Here is a 22,624-nt window from a genome sequence, read left to right as displayed (position 1 = left end):
CAAAGTACCCTGATGCTGTTCAGTCACCTGGGTCATTGCAAAGTAAAATAAACCCGCGTGCAAGCAACTTGTTCCCTACTATTACATGAGATGTACAATCAGCTTTTCTACCCAGGTCTTTGCCTATTTGGAGGGAGAGGAATTCCCAGTGTGGTACTCTAGTTTGCTCCTGAAACCACCGGCCACAGCTGAAAAGGAAGATTGGGCACATTAACGTCAAGGATATCTTCTCCTTTCAAGAAAAGCCAAAGGGCCAGAAGAAAAGAGTTTTATTTTATCCATGTTTAAAAGAGATGGGGTGAGCCTGCATGGAGAGGGAGGCTTTGTTTTCCATAGAACAAATCCCTATCTCTGCTCATTACAGATGCTCAGAGTCACCCCAGGATGTGCCAGTTCAGTGGACAAGGTAAACAATGGTGTCCCCAATGTCCTTCATGAGGCCATTCTCAGAGAGGCGAACGCGGTGCTCGTCCAGGTCGATGTGGAAGATTGCCTGCTCCAGAATAGGTGTTTTCTCTGCTTCCTCCTTGCCAAGGACTGGAACGCGCCGGGGGCCAAGCACAGGATCATCAAACCTCATCAGCTTCACTTTAGAGAGATCTGCAGTGAAGAGAGAGGCTGGTTAGGCTTCAGGATCTGCACAAAGGCTGCAGTGTCAACTGAACTGATACTTCTACATCTGCTCCAAGGAAATACACTCTCTTGGGAATAACATTCATGCTTAGATTTACACCCATTACAAAGATGCCACTCAGTGGTTATGCTGCATGTTACCAAGAAATAGGGATAAACCACACAGAAATATCAGCTCCCAGTACCACATTCTAAGCACTAGATTTGCTTTATCTGCTGCTTGGACAGACATGAGTAACTGAGCAATTATGGTATCATTTTCTGAGCAATGACTTTCAGAGAGCAGGAGAAAGAGGCAGGTAAGTGTTGTTTTAAGTACAATTCCCTATTCACACACGAACTAAGCAGACCTAGAATAAAGCTCAGAAAGCCTGTGATCTTGCAGCCAAGCCAAGTACAACCTTCTGCCCTGGTCACCAACAGAACAGTGACACCTTCTGGAAAAGAGTGAGAAAGTCACTGCTTGACATCACCTGTTTTTATCATCTCGAAGTACCCACCTAGCACACTACCAGTAGATAAACACATACAACTCTACCGTGTACACAGTGCCCTTCCCCTGTTCCTCTGCATGCATCAGCACTGGTAGGTAGCCGTCTTTGTTCTACAGATAAACATTAATATAAACACAAGCTGTTTAAAGATTCAGAAAGAAAAGATTACTCTGCTGTCACCAGATCTTGGATGAAGTCCAGTTTTCCTTTTATACCCATCTCACTGCTTCAGATGTGTTCGATTCTTAGCTCCTGTGTTCTTCAATACAACCACAGCTGCTGTTCCTTCAAGAAAGCTGCTTTCACTCAATTACACTGGCCAGGAACTTGCTGCTTGTTTCAAGAACATCCAACAAGAAATGTTCTCATACTAGCCTGTGTTTTCCTGAAGTATCTTTCCAAGCAGATGGGTAAGTGAGGAACAGTAAAATTACCAACAAGTAGGCTAGAAGAAACACAGCGTACTCCCAAACACAATCAAGGAAGAGCACACACCCTGAAATACTGCTCCCTGCAAGGACTGACCTACCTTTAGCCTGTCAAGGCACCGCAAACATTTATCTGACCACAGCAGCACTGCCAAGAGGCAGCTTCTGTCCTATCTGCAACAAGGTAAAACACAGGAAAGTGCCACACAAGGCAGTGACAAAGATGAGCACAGAATCCTTCCTCTTCTGTCTTGTCAGTGCACATCACCCCAGATATTTACACAGGGCTTTATTAGACAGAAAACCAGAAAGCAAAGGAGCAAGAGGAGGTAAGGGAATTATTGGCAGCAACACGGATTTTTGACAAAAATGTGACCTCTGTAGAGTAGATTTTTCCCTATGATGGAATCCAGGTTTCTAAGCCGAGCACACCTGCACCTCAGAGTGCTCGACAGGCTCTAGGTAAATATGCCCTGGCAAAAGCAGCACCCCAAGCTATGCCTGGACACCTTTATTTATTTAATGCAAAGTCAGGTTCACAGGTGATGAAATGCTTTTGTCTTAACGCTTCCCCACTGGAATTCACTACTGCCCATGGACTGAGTGCTCCCTTACAACTTCAGAGTTCAATGTTTAACAGCTGAAATGAAGTATTAGTGCATAAAGAACACAGGAGTCAAGAGGGAAGAACTAGCTCAGAGGATTTAAAAGGACTATTACAGCATTTCCCACATAAATCGCTAGTTCAAGTTTGGCATAAACAGTGGTGATTGATGGGGCTATTACAAGCATTTCTTCACTTATCTCAGTTTTAACTGAATGGTGGAAAACTATTTCCACTACGAAGTGGGACAAAAATTAGGAGCCCAAGTAACAACCGTTACCTGAAGATAAACAGAACAAGAAATCTGATAAATGTTCTTTTCAGCCCCAGGCTCCACAATCCAAGTGGCAGAAGCCACCTCTACCCAGCTATGGGACTCACTCTCAGAAAATCAAAGTGCAAGGAGAAAGATCATCCATGTTCACTTCTGGCTGAAGCTGGAGTGTATCAGTGGCAGAACCAAAGGCTAATGAGGAAGACCAGAGCAAAGCCTGTTTATTTGCACATCATCTTTTTGCTTTTTCAAACACAAAACTCCTGCCTCCTTTCTAAGCAGCTATTACAGCAGCACAAACTCCAGCAGCTTTCTGTTGCTCTGACCAGTGTGACAGCCATAGAGCTGTGCAACCACCTTACCTTTGATCCCTCTGTCCATCTTCATCAGGCGTCTGATCACCGTTTCCCTGTTGTCCCCTTGCCTGATTTCAATTTTTGTAGAGAAGTGTCCGTTTGATGGCTGAGGGTTCACCAGGAACACAGACACGCTGGGCTGTAAGAAAGTTAATACAAACATTAAAGGAGATCTGTGCACGTGATCCAAGCCCCGAGGGAAACGCAAAACCAAACCAACCAAACATCTGCTGTCAGCAAGCATTCTGGGTGGAAAAACTTCATTTAGAAGCACGCTTGCCAGTGGCATAATGTGAGCACTGCCCCAATTCTTTCAAACACACAACCGAGTAAGCACAAGTCTTGAGGACATATTTAGGGAATGCACTGTTGTGAAGGGTCACTGATCTTACACAGGACTTGCCCACGATCCACAACAGAGCTGTAGAACCCTTTTGAAAGGTTTTATGCAACTGAAGAGAGTCTTTTAGCCACTATAAATGAATAAACTAAGAGTCTTCAGATCAGATAACTAAGGGGTGCTGACTGGAAGAACCTCAGTCTAAGGTACAGTCACAGACATTTAGGGCTCTATACAGAGGAAGGAAAAAAACCAAACCAAAATACAATTGCTTCAGGAAATGTTTCTTGTTTTGAAGGGGTGCTGGATGAAAAGCAAAATGAATCCAGTGTCCATGTCTGATCCAAGTTTTTACACGGCATGTTTGCTTTTGTCTGGCTTTTTTTAAATTAAAGTCTCGGGCTTCCAATATGTGAATTTCTGATCTTACCTCAGTTCTGAATATGGAAAATGGTTTTCCAGGACAGCAGTCTTCTTTTATTTTATCTTCTGCTTCAGAAGCAAACTTCACTTCAATGTGATCGAGCTGTGAAAAAAGGGAGAAAGGCGAATAAACAGTTTAATCCAGTTGGAGGGAACAGGAGATACAGACCTATTTAGTTGATAATAAAAAACACTGCTTGAGCAGCATATATCCAGAAGTCAATGCAACCAGGCTTAGAGCCTTAGGAAATGCTGGCCCTCCACCTATACCAATAAAACTCAAGTAATACATATGCCAGGTATGTACTAACCTCCAGGGAATTTGTCAGATAGACAATATTCTCCATGAGCACTGCACGCTCATCGAACTCCAGCTCCAGATCAAGAACACGGGAGCCGTTCTTCTCCAGGTTTTCCTGTCAGAGAGGAAAAAAGGAAAAAAAAAACAAAAACCAAAGGATTAGAACTCTAAATGCTGCAGTAAAATGATGCTTCAAAACGGCAAACTATCTCCATTAATCATGAACAGAATGGGACTTTAACCACGAGAGCTCTCTGCTGGCACAACATGCTAACATAGGAGCAATAATTTTCTTGTAACAGGGCTTCTTCTATAGCGAGTTAGTGACATTGATGGGAGGAGTAAGAGCAATTAGAACACATTTTTAATATAGAATTGAAAAGGTGTTTGACATTCAGTTACTTATGATCCCTACTTAATGTGCAGATTGAGAATTCACAAAGTAAGTCAGCATTTCAGTGGTATTTCACAGCAGGAAATGCAGTCTTATGACCTAGTTTGAAATAAAGGCCAAGCTTACAACAACTGGACATGTTCACAGCAGTCGTAAAACAAGTTCTCTGCAGGGAAATAACAACTACTTTATATGTTAACATAAAAGTAACTTAATTAGTTGAGAAAGCCAACAGCAACACTCACAAGAGACAAAGTATTAAAGGCAACAGAAAAACCACCTGATTTTTTTTTTAACACTAAAACAGAACTTCCTCTTTGGAATTCAATCTGCCCTTTTCTTGCTTTTGCATGCTGAGCCAGCTGTCTCCTTTGAAGCTCTGCTTTGTCAGACTCAGCATGGCTGTGGTTTCCTGGTTTCCTTGTCAGTTTAATGTGAAAGATTCCCTGCATTCACACTGAATTGCTCCCCTTTGTAAATTACAAAGTTTCTCATCCATTTAAGCCCTTCTTTGACAAATAGGAAGCACAAGAAGTAATGTTCCTTGTGCACTGGAATTGCTGAATAATTGGTTTTCAGAGAAAAACACACTGATGTAGGGAGTCTGAGCTCAGATGTTTCTATGTCTTTATGTGAAATTGCTCCCTGCTCTTCAGAAGTGAGAGGATCGATCAATGCTGGGGTAGGGCTCAGCATGGCAGCTCATTCCCAGCTCCACCAGGATCACTGACTTCTACCAGAATAAGGACATCAAGCCCAGGACATTTCAGACCTAATACACTTGTAGCACTGAAAGTTTCTCTGACCTTTTCTAACCGTACCAGCTGATCTAATACATCCCTACATCTCTTTACACACTTCTACAGGAAGCTCTGCAGCTGTTTTGTGCTCTCTGTTCCTCTGAAGGCTTCTGAGCTACCACAAGAAGAAGTCATAGAATCATAGAATAGTTAGGGTTGGAAAGGACCTTAAGATCATTGTTCTAACCCCCCTGCCATGGGCAGGGACACCTCACATTAAACTGTATCACCCAAGACTTCGACCAACCAGGCCTTGAGCACTGCCAGGGATGGAGCATTCACAACTTCCCTGGGCAACCCATTCCAGTACCTTACCACCCTAACAGTAAAGAATTTCTTCCTTATATCCAATCTAAACTTCCCCTGTTTAAGTTTCAACCCATTACCCCTTGTCCTATCACTACAGTCCCTAATGAATAGTCCCTCACCAGCATCCTTGTAGGCCCCCTTCAAATACTGGAAGGCTGCTATGAGGTCTCCACGCAGCCTTCTCTTCTCCAGGCTGAACAGCCCCAACTTTCTCAGCAATAACTCTAGAGAGAGGGCAAAAGAGCACCTCCATTTATAAAATACAAGACCAACAGAACACATTATTACAGAAATTTTAACAATTAAGCTAAAACTTAAGGCAAAGAAGTATTTCACACTCATTAGGATTTTTCCTGTTATCAATCCCTCTCAATTTCTCCAGATCATGACAAGTCTAAAAGATTTTAAACCCTATTCTGGCCACCCCCTCCCCTTTTTATTTTTAAAGTTTTTGCTTATTATTTGATGACAAATAAATAATACACAAAATTCATAATCCCACTCAGGGCTCAGAACAGACCCTTTTATCCTCCCTTAAGCATGGCACAATCACTTATCTTTAACCTTGTTCTTAGCTTTCAAGTGTTAAGCATTTTTATGTCCCCAAAGCAACACCTTATTCTCATTTCAGCATAAAAAAATGAGAGTGAAAACTGATGCATTTCAAACACAGCGGAATTCACATGGATTTGAAGCACAGATTATAACCTGTAAAATACAGACACTACCAAGCCTCAGCCAGACCATTCAGTAGGAGATCCAGGAATGAAATATAGGAAACAACACCACCCATGCACCAAGTTACAGATTATCATTGCCTTTGTCCAATAAGTTTCCTTCACAAAAGCTTTTTCCATACAAGAACTGTCCCTCTGGCACTTACCTTAATCATGGCAACAAAAGGCATAACCTTCTTCATGTACTTCTTCAGCTCTGGCAAGGTGCTCAACTCACTGGCAATTACTTTGTTATCTGGCAGCTGACCTCCACTGACCTAAACATCAATGAATACCCATTATAAAGGATAAGTAACAAATTGTAGCTTAGAAACTTTCTACAGATAGAGAAAAAGAGCCCCCAGAGCAGCAGGTAAGCAGCTCAAAGACATATAGAAGGACAATGACCTGGTAGTGCTTGCGCAGAACTGACAAGGTGGTGTGTTGCCAGGGCGGGTAGTTCTTTGCCACATAGATTGTGCAGTGAGAAGGCTTCTGGGAAGGTTCTTTAGCACTTTTCTAAGGAAACAAACAAAAAATTAGGAAAAACTCCTGAAGCAACACAGAATTACCAAGCAGCACATTTAAAAAGATGAACTTATACACTTCACCTTTCCTTTCACAGGTGCCATGTAGTTCTTGAGGCGAAGTCGCAGGTCATGAGCTGCTTCCATCAGGTACTGGGATGAGCGAATCAATACCTCATCAACAGGACCTGCTGTCGGCCACAAGGCTCCCATGATGGAATCAGGCTTCGAAGAAAGGGAGAAGTAACATGAACAGAGATGAAAACACATTAGTATCTGGTGGGGTTTCAAACCCATTATAGCTTGACTGGAAACAGTTTAGACAGTTGGAACCTCAGTGAACACCCACCTGTAATCAGGCTGTAAAGGAGTAAGTGTGCAGCCAACAAACATTTATTTGCAAGAATGTTAAGGACTATGCATACAATTCCACCTGCCATACACCTACATAACATCAAGAATAAGGCAGTAAAGAATCCCCAAAGTTTCATGTTTAAGTGTAGGAATATTACATTATCTGCATCAACTTTAGATTACCTCTTTGTGAGTAGATAATCAAAGCAACTTATATTAGTTACATATGTCATCCCAGTAACAGGCTAACCCAATATGTTCACTGTCCTATGGACAACGATCTATTATGGCTCTTTACATCCTAAGTCACATTTCTTCTATTTGCATGCAAAAGACATTCATAAGCCTGACAAAAGCCTCACTGAAAATCAGGAAAAGCTGAGATCTGAATCAAGTGACAAAATCCAAACATCAGTGAGTACCTTTCCCAGCAGTGACCAGATGTGCTCACACAAGTGGGGACAAATAGGAGCCAACAGCAGCGTCTGAACCTCAATAAACTGAAACACCAGCTCTCTGTGCATCCCTTCTATCGCCAGCTCACGGTATTTATCCTTTGCTGCCTGAAATACAGCCAATGCAACCAGCATTAGCACACCCCACCTGCCACGGAGAAACACCAAGAAGAAAACACACAACTCCTTGCTCTAATAAACCTTTTGAACGCAAACAATTTAGAACTCAATCATGGATTATTACAAGAACTGCATTTTCCTGAAGCACCTGAGTGAGAATCTGTCAGGTGGCCACTGGATTTCTGCTGCAATATGGTACTTAAAGTATTCATTGGCACAGACATAAGAGACAAAAATATCCACAACTGTGTATCAGGTACTGTCATCCAAATAGCTTGCATAGAGATACTAATAAATATTAAGAAAAAGACAATGAATATGATCTATCATTATACATATAATTCAACCAACTTAATCATATTCAAGGGTATCATAAAGGAGCCACATAAAGGAGTCTCTGTAACTCATTAAGAGCAGTATGTGGTTCGGCAGACACTCTGGAGACATGGTTTATGGAGTATATCAAAAAGCACTCTGCTTCCAAACAACTTTGTTGATGCATTATCTGGATTTCTCATGAAGAGTTCCTTATTAAAAACGAGCTAAAGAAAGGAAACATTCTTTTTAATAGTGTCTTTGTTTTAAGCAGCTTTTTGCTTATATTCATTAATCAGGACTATTTGCAGATACACAATTGTCTATCCCGCTCCTTGGTAAAATGACACAAGCAGACCCTTATAATTTCAGATTTATTCAAGTCCTCTTGTTTCTTGGCACAATTCCGATTCCAATTCAGCTGTCTAATTAAGGATCAGAGACACCAGGATCAAAAGAAATCCACAAAGTAACAAAGCCAAGTGTTAGTTTCTTACACCTAACAAGAGACTTCCTACCTGGAACTCAAAGAAGCCAGTTTTCAGAGCTTCCTTAAACATCATCTTCTCATAATTTTGGTCTGTCTTCATTATGCCAGCATTCATTTCACTAGGGAGGGAAGGAAAGTGAGAACACCAACGTTACCGAGTCTACCCCACGTAATGGCAGACTGTGTAAAACACCACTATCACCCGCGCACGGCAATCCCACACCCTATTCTGTGAAGTGTTTTGTTCTATGTAATTCATTAATTTGTAGAATAGAGATGCACATTGCATGGAAAACAAAGAAGCAAAGTGTATTATTAGCTTTTGCACAGTACCTGGCAAAGACTCTGTCATTGAAGGTGTTGGCAGGACCGCTTCTCAGACTGTCTCTGTTCGCAATCATCTCCTTTACCCACTCCACCCATGTGTAGAGACGAAGAATACCAGCATCTGCCATGGCTTCCACAAAGTTGGCATCTTCAACAGTGTCACCAGCATCAGCCAAGGCTAAACGCATGCCTGAAAGAAACTGCATCAGCTAATGTGGCCAGTATGCAATTAGCTGGTAGTTACAGATGCAGGAGGGACTCAAAATTAATTCCAGCTGCCTTTTCATTATGAGTTAATAAAAGGCAGAGTTCATTTCAATCTGCCTGGCCAGCTGGAGAGAGCTGTCTGAAAGGATGGACTTTACCCAGTAGAGGTACACTGCCCTCCTGAGGGAGGATACCAGACACATACCAAGGACCGGGAGCCTAGTACTGCCCCAAAACCAAGAGTGTGCAAGAAGGAACACTGAACATGGGCACTCATGTAGACACTCCCAGTGCACCATCAGTATCTGTATGTGTTTTGATCTCTTCGGGGAATGTGGAAGCATGAAGCAGGCACCTTTTAAGGGGTCTCAACATCAGGAGCAGCTCTTGGCTGAACAGACTGTGTGCTTGACTAGAGGAGTTCAGCTTGTCAAAAATCCCAGTAGAGTTCAGCTTGTCAAAAAGCACAGGTGGTAAGCAGTGGATTTATTGCAATTCAATCCTCCAATAAACCCACTGCTCCTCTGAGAGCAGAACACTCATTTTAGTCATTTTGGCATAACTGAAAACCAGATGCAGGTCAGAACACACTTACCATCTGCAGAAAACTTGTCAATAGCTTGAGTTAAGGTAAGAAAGTTGCCTGTAGATTTAGACATCTGCAAGAAACAGAAGAGTGTTTGCTCACACATCCATTTTGTTGTTGGATAAGGAAAACAGACACAACAGAGGCTTGGGCAAACCCCTGAGAAGGTGTTTGCTCATGAATCCCAGAAAAAGCAATTGGGTAAATCTGAATACAGAAAAGGAGACTGAACTTTGTCCATCTACCTCCTGAATCTTGAACAGGTCCACACACACCACAGCTACAGGGTAAGTGGTGGCATCATTTGGGTTCCGGCCCAGCCCTTGTTAGGTTCTGAGGCAGGACAACCAGTATTAAAAGTTTATTCTAGAAAGTACCTAAATTAAACTTAAATACTACTTCAAATTTGGTCTTTCCAGTTCATTCTGCACTGGTTTTTCCAAGTACTCTGGTGGGGTTTTTTGCTTCATGTTAGACGGTCTCCAAGGCCTAATTCCCAGGTTCAGGTATTTCAAATTAATTCAATTTCAGAACTTTCACACATTAGCAAGTTACCAGCACAAATGTTTTCCTCTCACCGCATCTACTCCAGTGTTTAATGCTAAAATTTAGTCAAGAAATCCCAAAACATTCTACATTACCCTAAAACTTAACAGAAATGCACTACTAAACTGGTGAAGCTATACAAGACCTAACTTAAGAAAAGCATCCCATAGAACTGGAAGAAAGGCAGGTCTTTACCTCTGATGAATGCAAAACTGGAGAGCACCAATGAGGAAACTGGAATTTTCACTATTTCCTCCTCTTAAATAGCAAGAAGCATTTTTCCAGCCTGGCTAAGTGCCTATTTGACAGCCACAAAAGCCATCTCTCACATGAAACCCCACTCTACCTTTTCAGAATTGAGCAGGAGATGTCCATTTGCTCTTACAGCTACTGGCCATTTTTCTCTGTTCAAAGACAAGATAGAAACCATTTGTTGAAGTAAATACATAGCAAAGCTGGAATATGAAAACATACATTTTCAACCTAATTCTGAATTCTGCATGGTCCAAAAAAGCCATTAGCAGATATACCAGAACTCCAAACTCTCCAGCTTTCTCTCCTGCACGCCTGGTTCACATTATCTCCAAACTCACCTTTGATCTGACCACATGGCCACATGATTATAGAGGAAGTAAGAGAGATGATTTGGAACGAGATCTTTGCCAGAAACTCTGAGATCCACAGGATACCAAAATTCAAACTCCTCCTTTAGCTTGTCCAATTTCTCTTTAGGAATCTCTGTTTTGGGAAATGGAGCTGCCTTGAAGAAGATGTAATCCCAGACTTCTTTGCTCATTTGATGTGCCCTGCACAGAATTAGTCCCATATTGAGGTATCAGTAGAAGTTCCTCTTCCGCCCCACAGCAGTTTGTGTAAGACAGCTTAAAACTATGATCAGTTCTCACAACATCCTCCATTTTATAAGCAGAGCAAACACAAAGAAGGTGCAGGTGATCTGGCTTGTATTATGGAGGCAGGAAAATCATTCTGGATCCAGAGCACCTCCAGTACACATTAAACAATCAGCTGAACTGATACCACTAGTCTAGAACAACATCTTACATGTACCTCTTTAGTGACCTAGTTCTGCTAGTTCTATACTTTCTATTACTGTGGTGTGCAATCGCTTTCTACTGTCTCCCACAGAGGAAGTCTTGGTAAAAAGCATTTGCTAACACCACAAGGAAGATGTTATCTATTTGTATTCGAGTACACCCTAATTGTATATACTTAATTCCAACAGATCTGCTCAGGATGCTCACTTCAAAGTTCATTTCCAGATGTGACTAGGATGTAGGGAGCTTCTCTGTAATTAGAGAGGTTTGAGCCAAAATGAAAGCTTTGCCCAGCCTTTCAGAACTATTTCTGTCTCTAAGAATCTTTACTTGAGAAATGTTTTTCAGATTCATTATAGCATCGAATGAGGTAAGCTCCAGTTCCAGCCTGTTCAGTGCTCCAGAAAACACACAGAACTAGAGCATACAATTCAAGGCAAGACTGGAAGTTGTTTTTTTTCCACTCCAGATGAGTTGTACTACCTCATTTCTCTGATCTCTACCACTGAAAGTTCACAACCACTCCAACCAAGAGGCCATAGAGCAGTCTTAGGAAGTATATGGTACAAATGCCTTCCCCTCTTACTCTGAAGGCTCCACATATGAGTTGTGGATTAAAGATGGTTCCAAGCTAAGAGAGTTATCAACTTTTGATACAGTGAGAAAAAGGAAGTGATAAAGTCCTGCTCACTTCGTGAGCATACAATTTTCTGCAGTTGCAAAGCAGCTTCAGTGAGTAGAGGCACTACAGCAGCCACTGAGACCAATAACTCAGAAAATCCTGGCAAGGACCACTTTGTCTTAAAAAGGCAATTTACCCTGCATACAGTTCTGCTTTCAGGGACATTCCTCCTCTCTACTTTCTCTTTCCTTATTTCCCCTTCCACAGTTTTGTGGTAAGTTCACTAACAGCACATTAAGTTTGAAAACGATGCCTTTTAAACACCAAAACAAAGCATCAGCCTATTTGGCAAGTCTTTGTGAAGAACAATTCAGGAGATAAACACATTCACTTAAACAAGAACACCTCAGGATTTACTTTCCTTACCTGATGCCTAGAGGAGATTCTCCCTGGCCCCTCAGGTTACCTCCTTGTAACAGATGAGCCACTGTGTAATAGGCCATGTAGATAGTTGAGTCGGAGAGAGATTCTATTAGCCACTGCTCATCCCAAGGTAACCGGGTACCTAGAAGACACAGAAACCAGTATCAGGTACAGCCAGTACCAGCCCTGCTGACAAGCACACAAAAGTAGTTCATGACTTTCAGTGGAGCACACACATATACACACATAGAGATGCAAGTGCTCATGCTTTCAAAAATCCTTTTTAAAACAAATTAAACTTAGGCATTTGAAAATTCTATTTAAGAGAAAATACAATCTTCAAACAGATTTCAGCTCCTGATCATTTGCTGTGTGTTACGATGCAGTTAGAACAGCTTCCTCATGTCACAGGCTACATAAGAGGAAGGGTAGTCAGAATTCAAGGAGAATACCCAAGAAATTGAATTAGTTCCTTCTTCTGAGGCCCCTTCCAAATCAATGGCCCAGACAAAAAGCTACAGAGATGCTCCAAAGAATCCCTGTAATAATGCAAAAATTAAATAACCCCCAGCCACATGGATTTTCAGGAAAGTGACTTCTCTGGGATGCTAGGTCAGGATACAAGCTCGATATAGCTACTCTACACCTACCCACACCATGTTGGATTCTAGATAGCACTTAAGCCTTCCAAATGAACCAATGAATACCATCCTCACGAGAACTCTCACGAGGACATTCTCATGAAGTGAGGAAAGGAGCAGTTTGCCTACCTAAGCCGTATGTCCTGGAGCATGCATGCTCTTGTAGCCAGCCTAAAGTAGCTTCAAAGTTTCTCCTTGTCTCTTCACAAAACCTGTCAGAAATAAGCCATTACTACTCCCAGCCCTCTTAGACGACCACCAGCTACAGCTAACAAGCACTCCCCTTTCCATCTGCTTTTGTAACTTACGTCTCCAGATGTTTCAAGCACTCTGATGTCTGTTTCTTCCAGCTCACTTCACCATAATCTAAATACCTACAGTCAAGAAAAGTTTGTTGTAACAAAGCAATCCACGGCTACGATACAATTTGGCACTAACTTTGTAACTACTTCACTTACCACTGATCACAAAGGGCCACAACACATTCATCAGCAGATCTCGACATAACTTGTTTCTCAGGTTCCATATAAATCATGGCTTCATCCTAAGAGTTGAAAAGGCAGTAAAAGCTAAGAGTGAAGTGCTTGGCAAAGTCTTGAAAGTCTTCACTTATTATCAAAAAGCATCCTCCCCTTTCTAATCTGCTTTGCAGCATTTATTGCATGGCTTTTGCCACTGCACAGGCACTCTGCCTCAGGATTCTCTTCAGTAAAACAAGAGCAACACTATGTGCTCCTCTGAGGTATCAATTCATATCTGTTTGTACAGGTCTCCATGAATAACCAAAAGGAGGACAGCAGCACAAAGATCACTGTCTTTGGTAAAGTGATCCTGCACTTTCAGTGTCTTAACAACTACATCAAAGACTAAATCAGACTACCAAAATATCTCCTAGACAAGGTGACAGGATGAAGCAGGGTGTAAGAGGTCTCAAAGCTATTCATCCCACTTAGTGCAAGAACACAAGGTCCTTCTTTCAGCAGTATTTCCTAACTCTGCAGTGATCCAAAGCACCAGTAATGACAGCAGAACCAGAGCAGAGGTTTCTTTAGTGACTCAGCTACGGTGAGAAGGACAAAATGGGTAATTTGGAAGTAGCTGTGTGCACTCTATCACATACATTATCCACCATCGTCTTCTGAATAAGCTTCTTGACATCTTGAACTTTCTGTCCCTTGAATCCATCCACCAACATTACCTGCAAAAGATGGGTCACAGGAGCTGATGTTTTTAAAAATGGGCAGCAAATAGGTGCAATAGCTCTTTGGATCAGCATTAAGAAGTAGCAGCTACTGCAATCTCTGACATGCAAAAAATAGGACTAAAGTTTGGTTTTTTTTTTCATTAAATACAGTAATCTACCCAAAATGGGTCTGTCTCCATGTCAGCATGCACACAGGCAATCACACACAGATAGTCAGAAATAAAGCTGTTGTCAGCTTACAATAAAACAGCTGAGGAAGAAATACATCACAGCAAGGCAGCACAAAAGGGAATTCAGGAGGGGAGAAAACAACCAAACAAATCACCTCAACACACTGCCCTTTCCACCAGCTTCCCAATCAATACTTGTAGCAAGATCAACCGACTCCCCAGAAGATAGGCACTTGCAAGGAAATTAGATCACAGACCTCAGTCTGCAGTCATAGATTTCTCCATCCTCTCTCCAGTTCTATAAAACTCCAACTGCAGCACATGGCTGAATACTCTGAATGAAAAGTGGTCTGGGGAAAACTGAAAACCTCTCCCTCTTTCTTTTTGTAAGTACTATCATCCTTACCCACTTTGTTTCAGCCCAATCAAACTCAGCAAGAAAATAATCAAAATCTTTTATTACTTACTCCCTCATAAAATCCCTTCAGGTACACTCTCTCCTTGGCCTCAGCAAGCTTCTCTCTGTCATTCTGGCTCTGGATTTTGAGTTCATCACAGACTAACGGAGCACAAAGATTGCCATAGCCTGGGATCTCAATGATGGGCACCTAAGAATTAACACACCAGTATCACATATTCAGCTCAGGCTATCTCAATGCCATAAAATCTACACCAATTCAGCACAACCCTGCTGTAACAGTAAGGAACTTTAGCTCTTTGTACAGAACAGATAACGGTAACAATCTGGCCATTACGGCTGTAAGTTTTAATCACCCAACAGGTTATCAGTATAATGATGCATACCAATCTCCAAAATAATAATTCCTACAAAAATTAACACTTTTCTTTATGTCTGAAGGATAGCGATGGACAACAAATTTTGGTTGCACCCCCCTGTGAAACAAACATTACAACAGCAAAACACGAGGACTTTAAACTCTTCATTGTTTCAGCTGAGGAGGACTTTAGGCAGAAATTCTGGAAAAAACAGGCACAACTCCTGGTCTAACCAGTGAGTGCCCAGACACACGCACTGCAGCTGGACACACTGGGTGGACTCACCGGTTCAAATGGCAGCACCATTTCATCCCTGATGTTGTACTTCACCCTCAGAGCCTTTGGAAGGTAAAAGAAAATTAAAAACAAAAATAAACTTTTAAAAATTAACCAATATGGATAGAAGAAAAATGTTCAAGATTTAAAGACTTTTATCCATTCATAAGGTCTTTTCGTAATATTTTATACAAAGCAGACAAAACTCATCTCTGAAGTCATTTCCACAACAGGCATTTGTTTTTATTTCTCTGATACTCTTCTCTACCTTAACATGCAGCAGAAGTTACTCAATTCTCATTCAAAACTCAAAGTCTTGAGAGCAAATATCTGTCCCAGCTCTGCTCGTTTTAACTTCATTTCTAACTACTTTGATTTCAAGTTAGAGATAGCAAAACTCTGACTAAAGGGAGTTCCATTTTACCCGCTGGATATCTAAACCCTGACCCTTCAGACTACGGCAAGGAAACAAAAGCAACTCAGTTAACAGACTGACCTGCTTCTTTTTCAAATCTCTCAGGGCTGCAAAGTCATCTGGAGAATCAGAGGGAACACTTGTGACCACTCCAGTGCCTTAACAAAAAAACAGATACCACAGATAAAAAGATTAATCAACACATATTGAATGCATAGAGTGCAGGCAGGCTTTGGCATGATGCTGCTGTACAGTTACCTTTATCTTCCTTGATTGTGAGCATGGGTAGAGCATATATGACTTTGTAGGTGGTGAGAGGGGCCGAAAGTGCAGCACCAAGTATCTCCTGTGCGGGACAAAGGAACATCATTACAATAACTAGCACTTTTTCAGCCTGAATAAGCTCTTCTGGCTGGTGTCTTCAAATCTGCTTACATTCCTTACATATTACAAACAAATATGTATATATTTACTTAGACAAGGAGGCAGATTGCTGAGAGACTGCCAAGGCAACTGTAATGCATTATTCCACAGGGAAGTGCAATAGGTTAATCTCCCAGCAGCTGAGCATAGCTGTCAAGGAAGCTGTCTGCTGCTTGCTTTTTTAGTCACTAAACACCCCAAACGTTTTGTAATGGATCCTGTGTTTTCATTGTAAGTACAATTCTACCATCACCTTTGCAGGTATAAACTTCACAAGAACAGATAAGCCTGCACAGCAAGCTGCAAGATGCTTACTTCTCCCATCAGCTCCTTGACCACAGGTACGACTCCGTTATCCTTTGTGAAGCCCTGGTAGGACATGTTCCTGGCAGCTCTTTGGGTACAGATAAAAATATCTCCAGTCACAGTTTCAAAGCCAATGTACTTCATATCTGGGCGAACCCAGCAGTTGGTCTGTCCAAACATGGTCTCTGGTCTGAGCGTAGCAGCCACCAAAAAGATATTTTTTCCTCTTAGGCCACTGGGGAGGGAAAAAGCATTTTATAAGTCACCAAAACAAAACCATTCAAGGTAATACACAACATGCTTTTAAGCTAATGTGAGCTTTTAGTAACATTTACTAAGGGATGAAAGTGGGTCAGTAAGTTCTTTGTGGGTTTCTCATTTTCTTTGAGTTCCACACAGACTAATGAATAAAGAGCTCAAAACTGCTTCATTCACCAGGTTTTTACAGTGACACAGAGAGGGTGAAACTGAAGCCTGCACTAGGCAAACAGACCGTCCAATGGAACGGTCACTTCTGGCCATAAGACAGTACTATTTGCCATTACAAATTCCAGACCTACCTTAGTTTTGTGGGATAAGGATCTAATACCTTCATTTTTATTAGTGTGTATTCTTGAGGCCCGACACCCTACAGTTCACATAAACAATGCAGCAATCAATATATGACATTGACTCAAGCAGTAAAGAAAATAAACCGCATTCTGCAGTAACTGAATCCAACTGCTGTTTAAGGTACCAATGTTCTCATCACAGTAAATCAGATTTCCATCAATACAAATGGCTGTTTCAAAAGTGCAGACTGGAGACAGAGGTGGTACTTTATTCCAAAGTCCAAAAATTTACTTGCCAGAGCCACTATCTCAACACCACAAGTTAATAACAGCCAGTTTGTTTTGTTTCAACAAATAATGATAAGATGTACTGATGTTTCTGGCACTAATTGTCAAATAATCGCAAAAAATGGCTTTGATGGAAAACACCATCCACAAGTCAAGACAAATGTCCTGGATAGAGGAGTTCACTCCATTTTCACATGTACTGACAATCAACAACTCTGTATGTACAAAATACAGTTTGCTCCAAGATACAATTATTTTTTCCACTCAGTATTTAAGATCATAAGCAATGCATAAGAATATCAATTAAAAACATTACCTCTCCTGTTTGCCTGTCATGATCCATGCAAGGCTGTCCATCTTTTGGAGAATAAATTGTGTATCTGGGAAAAGGGATATTTTCAATTATCAGCAAATACAATAATGTGTAGGCCAAGGTGGGGAACCCAAATCTTTAAGAAAAAGAGACCACTTAATGGTATTTTCAGACTTGCACAGATCTGCACAAATGCCAACATTCAGTTTTGACAAGAGCTCTTGGTATTGGCCCTATTTTGCCTTGAGGTGGTACCCACAGGAAAACTACACCAGGAACCCAACCCCACACACTTCACCAGCACAATAAACTCTCCACTCTGTCCAGGAAAGCATTTGAAATTAAAGTATTCTGATTTAATGGGAGCTGGGAGCACGTTCCAGAGATGTGTTGGGGGGTTCTGCCTTTGGAGAAGTTGAGCTATTCCACATTCACAACAAGCTTTCAGCTGAATGGTAGTTCCCATGCTTACCGTTTCCCAAACTTAATCTTATTTCTTTCCTTCAGTGTAAGAAACTGCCATCGTACAAAGGCATCATAATACGGGTTAACATCTGTGGTGATGAAAGAACGCCTCCAATCCACCTGAAATGTGCAAGAATCCCCATAAGTAAAGAACTTCAAGGAACCTCACAATAGCAAAACTATCATTTTAAGAATAAAAGAAGTTTCTCTCAAAAAAAAAAACATAATACAAGTACATATCCCACAAGGTGTGTGCTTAAAATCCCAGCCCCGCAGTCTGTGTTGCACACGCTCCTTCACAGCTGAGATGCCAAAGGCACACAGCCCATCTGCTGACCATGAATTAGAGGGATTTTGTGGCAGTTTTAACCAACCACTCAAGCTAAATCCCAGCACTATGCTGGTTTGTAATCTCTGCCTGTCTTTATTCTTAAAAATCTGATGTCAGTAGGACAAGTACATTTCATATCACATCTTTACTCTTCCTAAACTGTCAATTATAACTACAGAGCCATTTCTAACATGAAAACAAGAATGGAAAGTCACAATTCCTTTACTCAATTCTTGCTTCCACTTGCAGTCACTGCACAGAGTGCAAGCGTTGTATGAGAAAGCACTTCTCGTTAACAACTACTAAAAGTTTAAATGAATAATTCCATAAACAGCAGAAACACATCCAGAACCATGCTGGTATCACACTGCAAATCTCCCCAAAGCAAAAGCCACACAACCATAAACATAACACCACCACAAGCATGGCTGCTGCCATAGCTGAGTTTTAGATTTTGTAGTTACCTTCAATCCCATGCTTTTCAGGTCCTGGACAGCAAGGGGAGGGAAATAATCCAGCCAATGCTCAGCTTCAGAAAAACTGACTACTTCTTCATCAGAAAGCCCCAAAGACTTCATAATTCCCCACTGGTATTTGGAAGAGCCGGCCTTGGCAGCAGCCTTACTCTGAAATGACAACTGTGATGAGGGAAAGGGGCCCATTCTGTACTCACATTAGCTTTACATGCTCAGAGCATTCTTCTCTCTTACTGTTAGGGTTTCTACACCCAGATATACACATTAATACAAGCATTTAAGCATCCTTTTCTAGCAGTGGAGACTGATGATTAGAGTTTCTAACCTACACTTTTTCCCAGATTGTATCAACTGTACATACACTAACCCCCTTATGCTCTTTTCAGCTGCTACATGCTCAGGTCAATCTGCAGAGAGGCTGCAGCACAACAAACTGGCAGGAAACGATCAGTTCACTGAGGTCCTGGGCAATTGGGTGATGATTGTGGGTAAAAACCCCCAATGTACCACAGGACTCTCCAAGTGTGAACTGAACCCCCTGATGCAAGCCTGCAGTCCAAGAGCACAGCCACCAACCCAGGAGGCCTTTGTTTAAAGTTTACCTTTTTGCCTTTTGCTTTGTCTTTGATGACAATTTCTTCTTTTCTAGCAGAATTTTCTTCCTCTTCCTCCTCCTCATCAGGAAATTCAGGTGGGCAGCCATACAATTCCATTTCTCTCTTTAGCTTATCTGCACAGGCCTAAGCAGAAACATTGGGAAGCAGCACTTTCCTGGGACAACTGCTTCAACCACAGCTAGGGAGCGCTTTTATTGATAACATTTTGCAGTTCACTACAATGCTTCAAACTTTTTCTGGACATTGCATTAGCTTCTAGGGGATTCTGCAACTTCAAGACTCCTGCCACAACAGGAAGGGCTTTACAGGGAGCATTTTCTTCCAAATAAAAAAGTACAATAGGTAAACTTAGTTTGAAAGTATTTTACTTTCTAGAAAGCGGTAAGAGTTCTAGAAGAACATATCATACTACAAAGTCAGGTTCAAAATCTCACTGCCTTGATGAATTTCTGAATAAATTAAATGTAATGTTCAGGTCAGACAGCATGCAATGCTCTTAGTAGTCTTCACTGTGGGAAAGTACTAGAAAAATCCCTCTAACTCCAAGCATCTTACCTTTATAGGCATTCCAGTGCAGTGCAGGCCAAACGGAAACAGACAGCTCTTTCCCTTTAGCCTCTGGTACCCAACTGCAAACTATTTAAAATAGGAAAATGAAACAGATTACACAGGAATAGCACAAGGCTTCATTAGCACCCTGCTCAAGTAGGAAGTGCAACTCCTGCTTTAACATGAAACTACCGAAAGATAGGTGAATGACATCAATAGCATCTAGGAAGCTGATCAACAGAAAAGAAGGTACAACCCAGTTTTGCACCAGCTCTGCCACTGCCTGGCTGTGCAAGTCCAAGCCTTTCTGATGTGCAGGGGGCTGGTTTTGACTGAGAAAGAATGGGTGCAAAAAAGAAATGGATTTTGTGGAACCCTATCTTGAGGACCTAAAACCTGTTCACACACCGGTTACAGTGCAGTGTTCACAAACAAAAGAGACAAGGAGATTTCTTGTGAAGTTTCTGCTCATCTGAGAGAATGACAAGAGGAAACACCTGTGTCTGGTCTCCCAGAATGAAAGAAGTGATGAGTGGCATTTCTCTTCAAGAATTTTCACTGAAAATAGGGGCAAAAATGAAAGTCTGAATCAGTCATTACTGACCCTATAAAGTCACTCACAAGGCTTCTGACAGCTCAAAGCTTAACTACAAAAATAATCATTTGTTCTAGAGTAGCATTCATTGGATTAGCAAAGGAAAATCTTTACCTCACATTTAGATAAAGAAAAGGTGTGTCCCAGGTGAAGACGGCCATTCATGTAGGGATAAGGAAAGGTAACAAAGTACTTCCCTTTGCTGAGAAGAAATCCAGAGCATTAAAATGTAATTAGCTTTCAAAATGACCATCAGATGATGCGTGGGTCAAACAGTTAACTGCTATGTTCTGCTATTATCAGCACACACTGACATTAAAATAATGTCTTCCTGCCAGCAACGCAAGTCTTTGACTTTACAGAACTGATATCCCAGCAAGCTTTGTCATCTTACAGAAAATAAACACACGCAAGAAAAACCTGTATAGGACTGACATCACAAAGAAACTGCAACACACACAGCATCTTCCCAAAGGGAACTAGTTCTAATCCTGCTTCTGTAAATTAATTACTGCAAAGACTTAAAGTCATTTATTTAACCTCCTACCACCCCAGCTCAGATTGTTTAGTGGCACACTGCAGGTATTTACTCCTTTCACAACACTTCCCATTAATTAGAGCTGGCAAATGAAAAAAGGAATGGAAAAACCCAGCCAACCCTCAGCACAGAACAAGGGGCCACTTTGATGAATTTTGAAGGAAGTAAGTTCCCCTGAAGAGACATTTCATGCAGTTAAAGATAAAACCCTGTGAAATCAGAAGTAACGATACCACTTCTGGTTCTGCCTGTCCGAGGCATCGATCTCAAAGACTCGCTCTTCATCCCACTTCTGCTGGATCTCTTTTTCAATTTTCTTCAGGAAGTCGACTTTCGCCGTTCCTTTACGTTCCTGTGAAACACAGAGGAGAAACCCAGCTGAACGGTTAACACACACAGACTTGCAATTCATTACACACCCCTCCTGAACCTCTTTCACTGCAGGCAAGCCTTCCTCTGGGCTCCCTAATCTGCAGCACAAGCTCACAGCAGAGCATCACTAGTGAGAGTCAGCCTTTGGAAACAGGATCCAAGATCTGTAAGGAAAGGGTTAACAACCTTTCTCCCAGGCAGAGCTCCACAGTAGTGAACACAAGGAACACTCTGACAAACTGGCCCCATTACCCATAATTAACAAACTTAATCATTGCTGTTTGAAATGAGAAGACAGGAGCTGATAGAACTGCAAAGCAAAAAAAGAAACCCAACAAAACCCACAGAGCTCTGGTTTTAGTCCAGACTTTTCACAACTCCACTAATGTCTCTTTATCTTGCTATACACTGAGTGGGAATGGGACTGCCTATGCCAGGAGAAGAGTCTGGCGCACAGGTCCACTCTAACTGTAGTTCAGCATTCTTCAGGTGAAGTATTTTAAATTATGCTGTGTTTAACCCCCCCCCCCCCCCCCCCCCCCGTAATTGTTAAACACTCCTGCTCCTCACTCATTTATCACACAATGCACCGCAGGTACCACTCACAAACCTGGACGCATAGAGTTTGAGAGTTTGGATTTCATTCCCCAAGACTGAGTCAGCTGGGGCAGCGGCTGTGCCCCCCTCGCTCGTGTCAGCCAACACAGACCTGATTAACAACAAAAGCACTACAACAAACCTCAAACACCTTTACAAGCAAAGCTACCACGATAGCTTAATGAGAGGTTCTACCCCGTGCCAAGGGGCTCAATCATTAGATTGGTTCCTACAGCACTGAGTCACACCCCGCAGAGTGACTCCACCACTACAGTAACTACCGCGTCTCCCAAAGCCCCAGCAGCGCGCTGCGGGGCAACTCCAGGGCTCTCCAAGCGTCCGTAAACCCCAAACACCGCCTCACACCGGAGACAGCGAATGTCTGCCGGGCTGCCACCGCCCTTCCGGCCGCTCCGCGTACCGCACACAGCGTGTGACAAGGGGCGGCTGCACCGGCAGGAGTGCAGGGAGACCAGCCCTGGGCGGACACTCCAGCCAAGCCTGGCCGCGAACCGCCGTCCCGGAACCGGAGCGGGACCGGACCCACACTCACCGCCATGCTGCCGGGCGCCGCGCCTGACGGGACACGGGGCGGGCCGGGCCGTACCAAGGAGGCGGGGT

General features: G+C 42.2%; 1 protein-coding gene across 1 annotated transcript; it reads right to left on the bottom strand.

Moving 5' to 3' along the window:
* Positions 1-252: 252 nt before the first annotated feature.
* LARS1 (leucyl-tRNA synthetase 1) lies at positions 253-22,594 on the bottom strand. The gene is made up of 32 exons (XM_034066711.1): positions 22,557-22,594; positions 21,268-21,386; positions 20,611-20,698; positions 19,908-19,988; positions 19,338-19,475; positions 18,724-18,885; positions 17,936-18,048; positions 17,467-17,530; positions 16,872-16,939; positions 16,321-16,546; positions 15,841-15,928; positions 15,664-15,740; positions 15,177-15,230; positions 14,582-14,722; positions 13,861-13,938; positions 13,199-13,284; positions 13,049-13,114; positions 12,870-12,952; positions 12,103-12,241; positions 10,593-10,805; positions 10,346-10,403; positions 9,463-9,526; positions 8,667-8,850; positions 8,362-8,452; positions 7,376-7,516; positions 6,684-6,824; positions 6,481-6,591; positions 6,240-6,350; positions 3,864-3,968; positions 3,560-3,655; positions 2,796-2,928; positions 253-600 (listed from the first exon to the last, which is right to left on the bottom strand). Exons 1-32 carry the CDS (start codon positions 22,560-22,562, stop codon positions 395-397), a joined length of 3,531 nt encoding a protein of 1,176 aa, XP_033922602.1. The 5' UTR covers positions 22,563-22,594; the 3' UTR covers positions 253-394.
* Positions 22,595-22,624: the final 30 nt, after the last annotated feature.

The sequence above is a fragment of the Melopsittacus undulatus genome, chromosome 10 (genome assembly GCF_012275295.1).
Source record: "Melopsittacus undulatus isolate bMelUnd1 chromosome 10, bMelUnd1.mat.Z, whole genome shotgun sequence".
NCBI classification, from domain to species: domain Eukaryota; kingdom Metazoa; phylum Chordata; class Aves; order Psittaciformes; family Psittaculidae; genus Melopsittacus; species Melopsittacus undulatus.
Note: the sequence above shows the minus strand (reverse complement) of the source record. Positions and strands in the feature narration are given on the sequence as shown.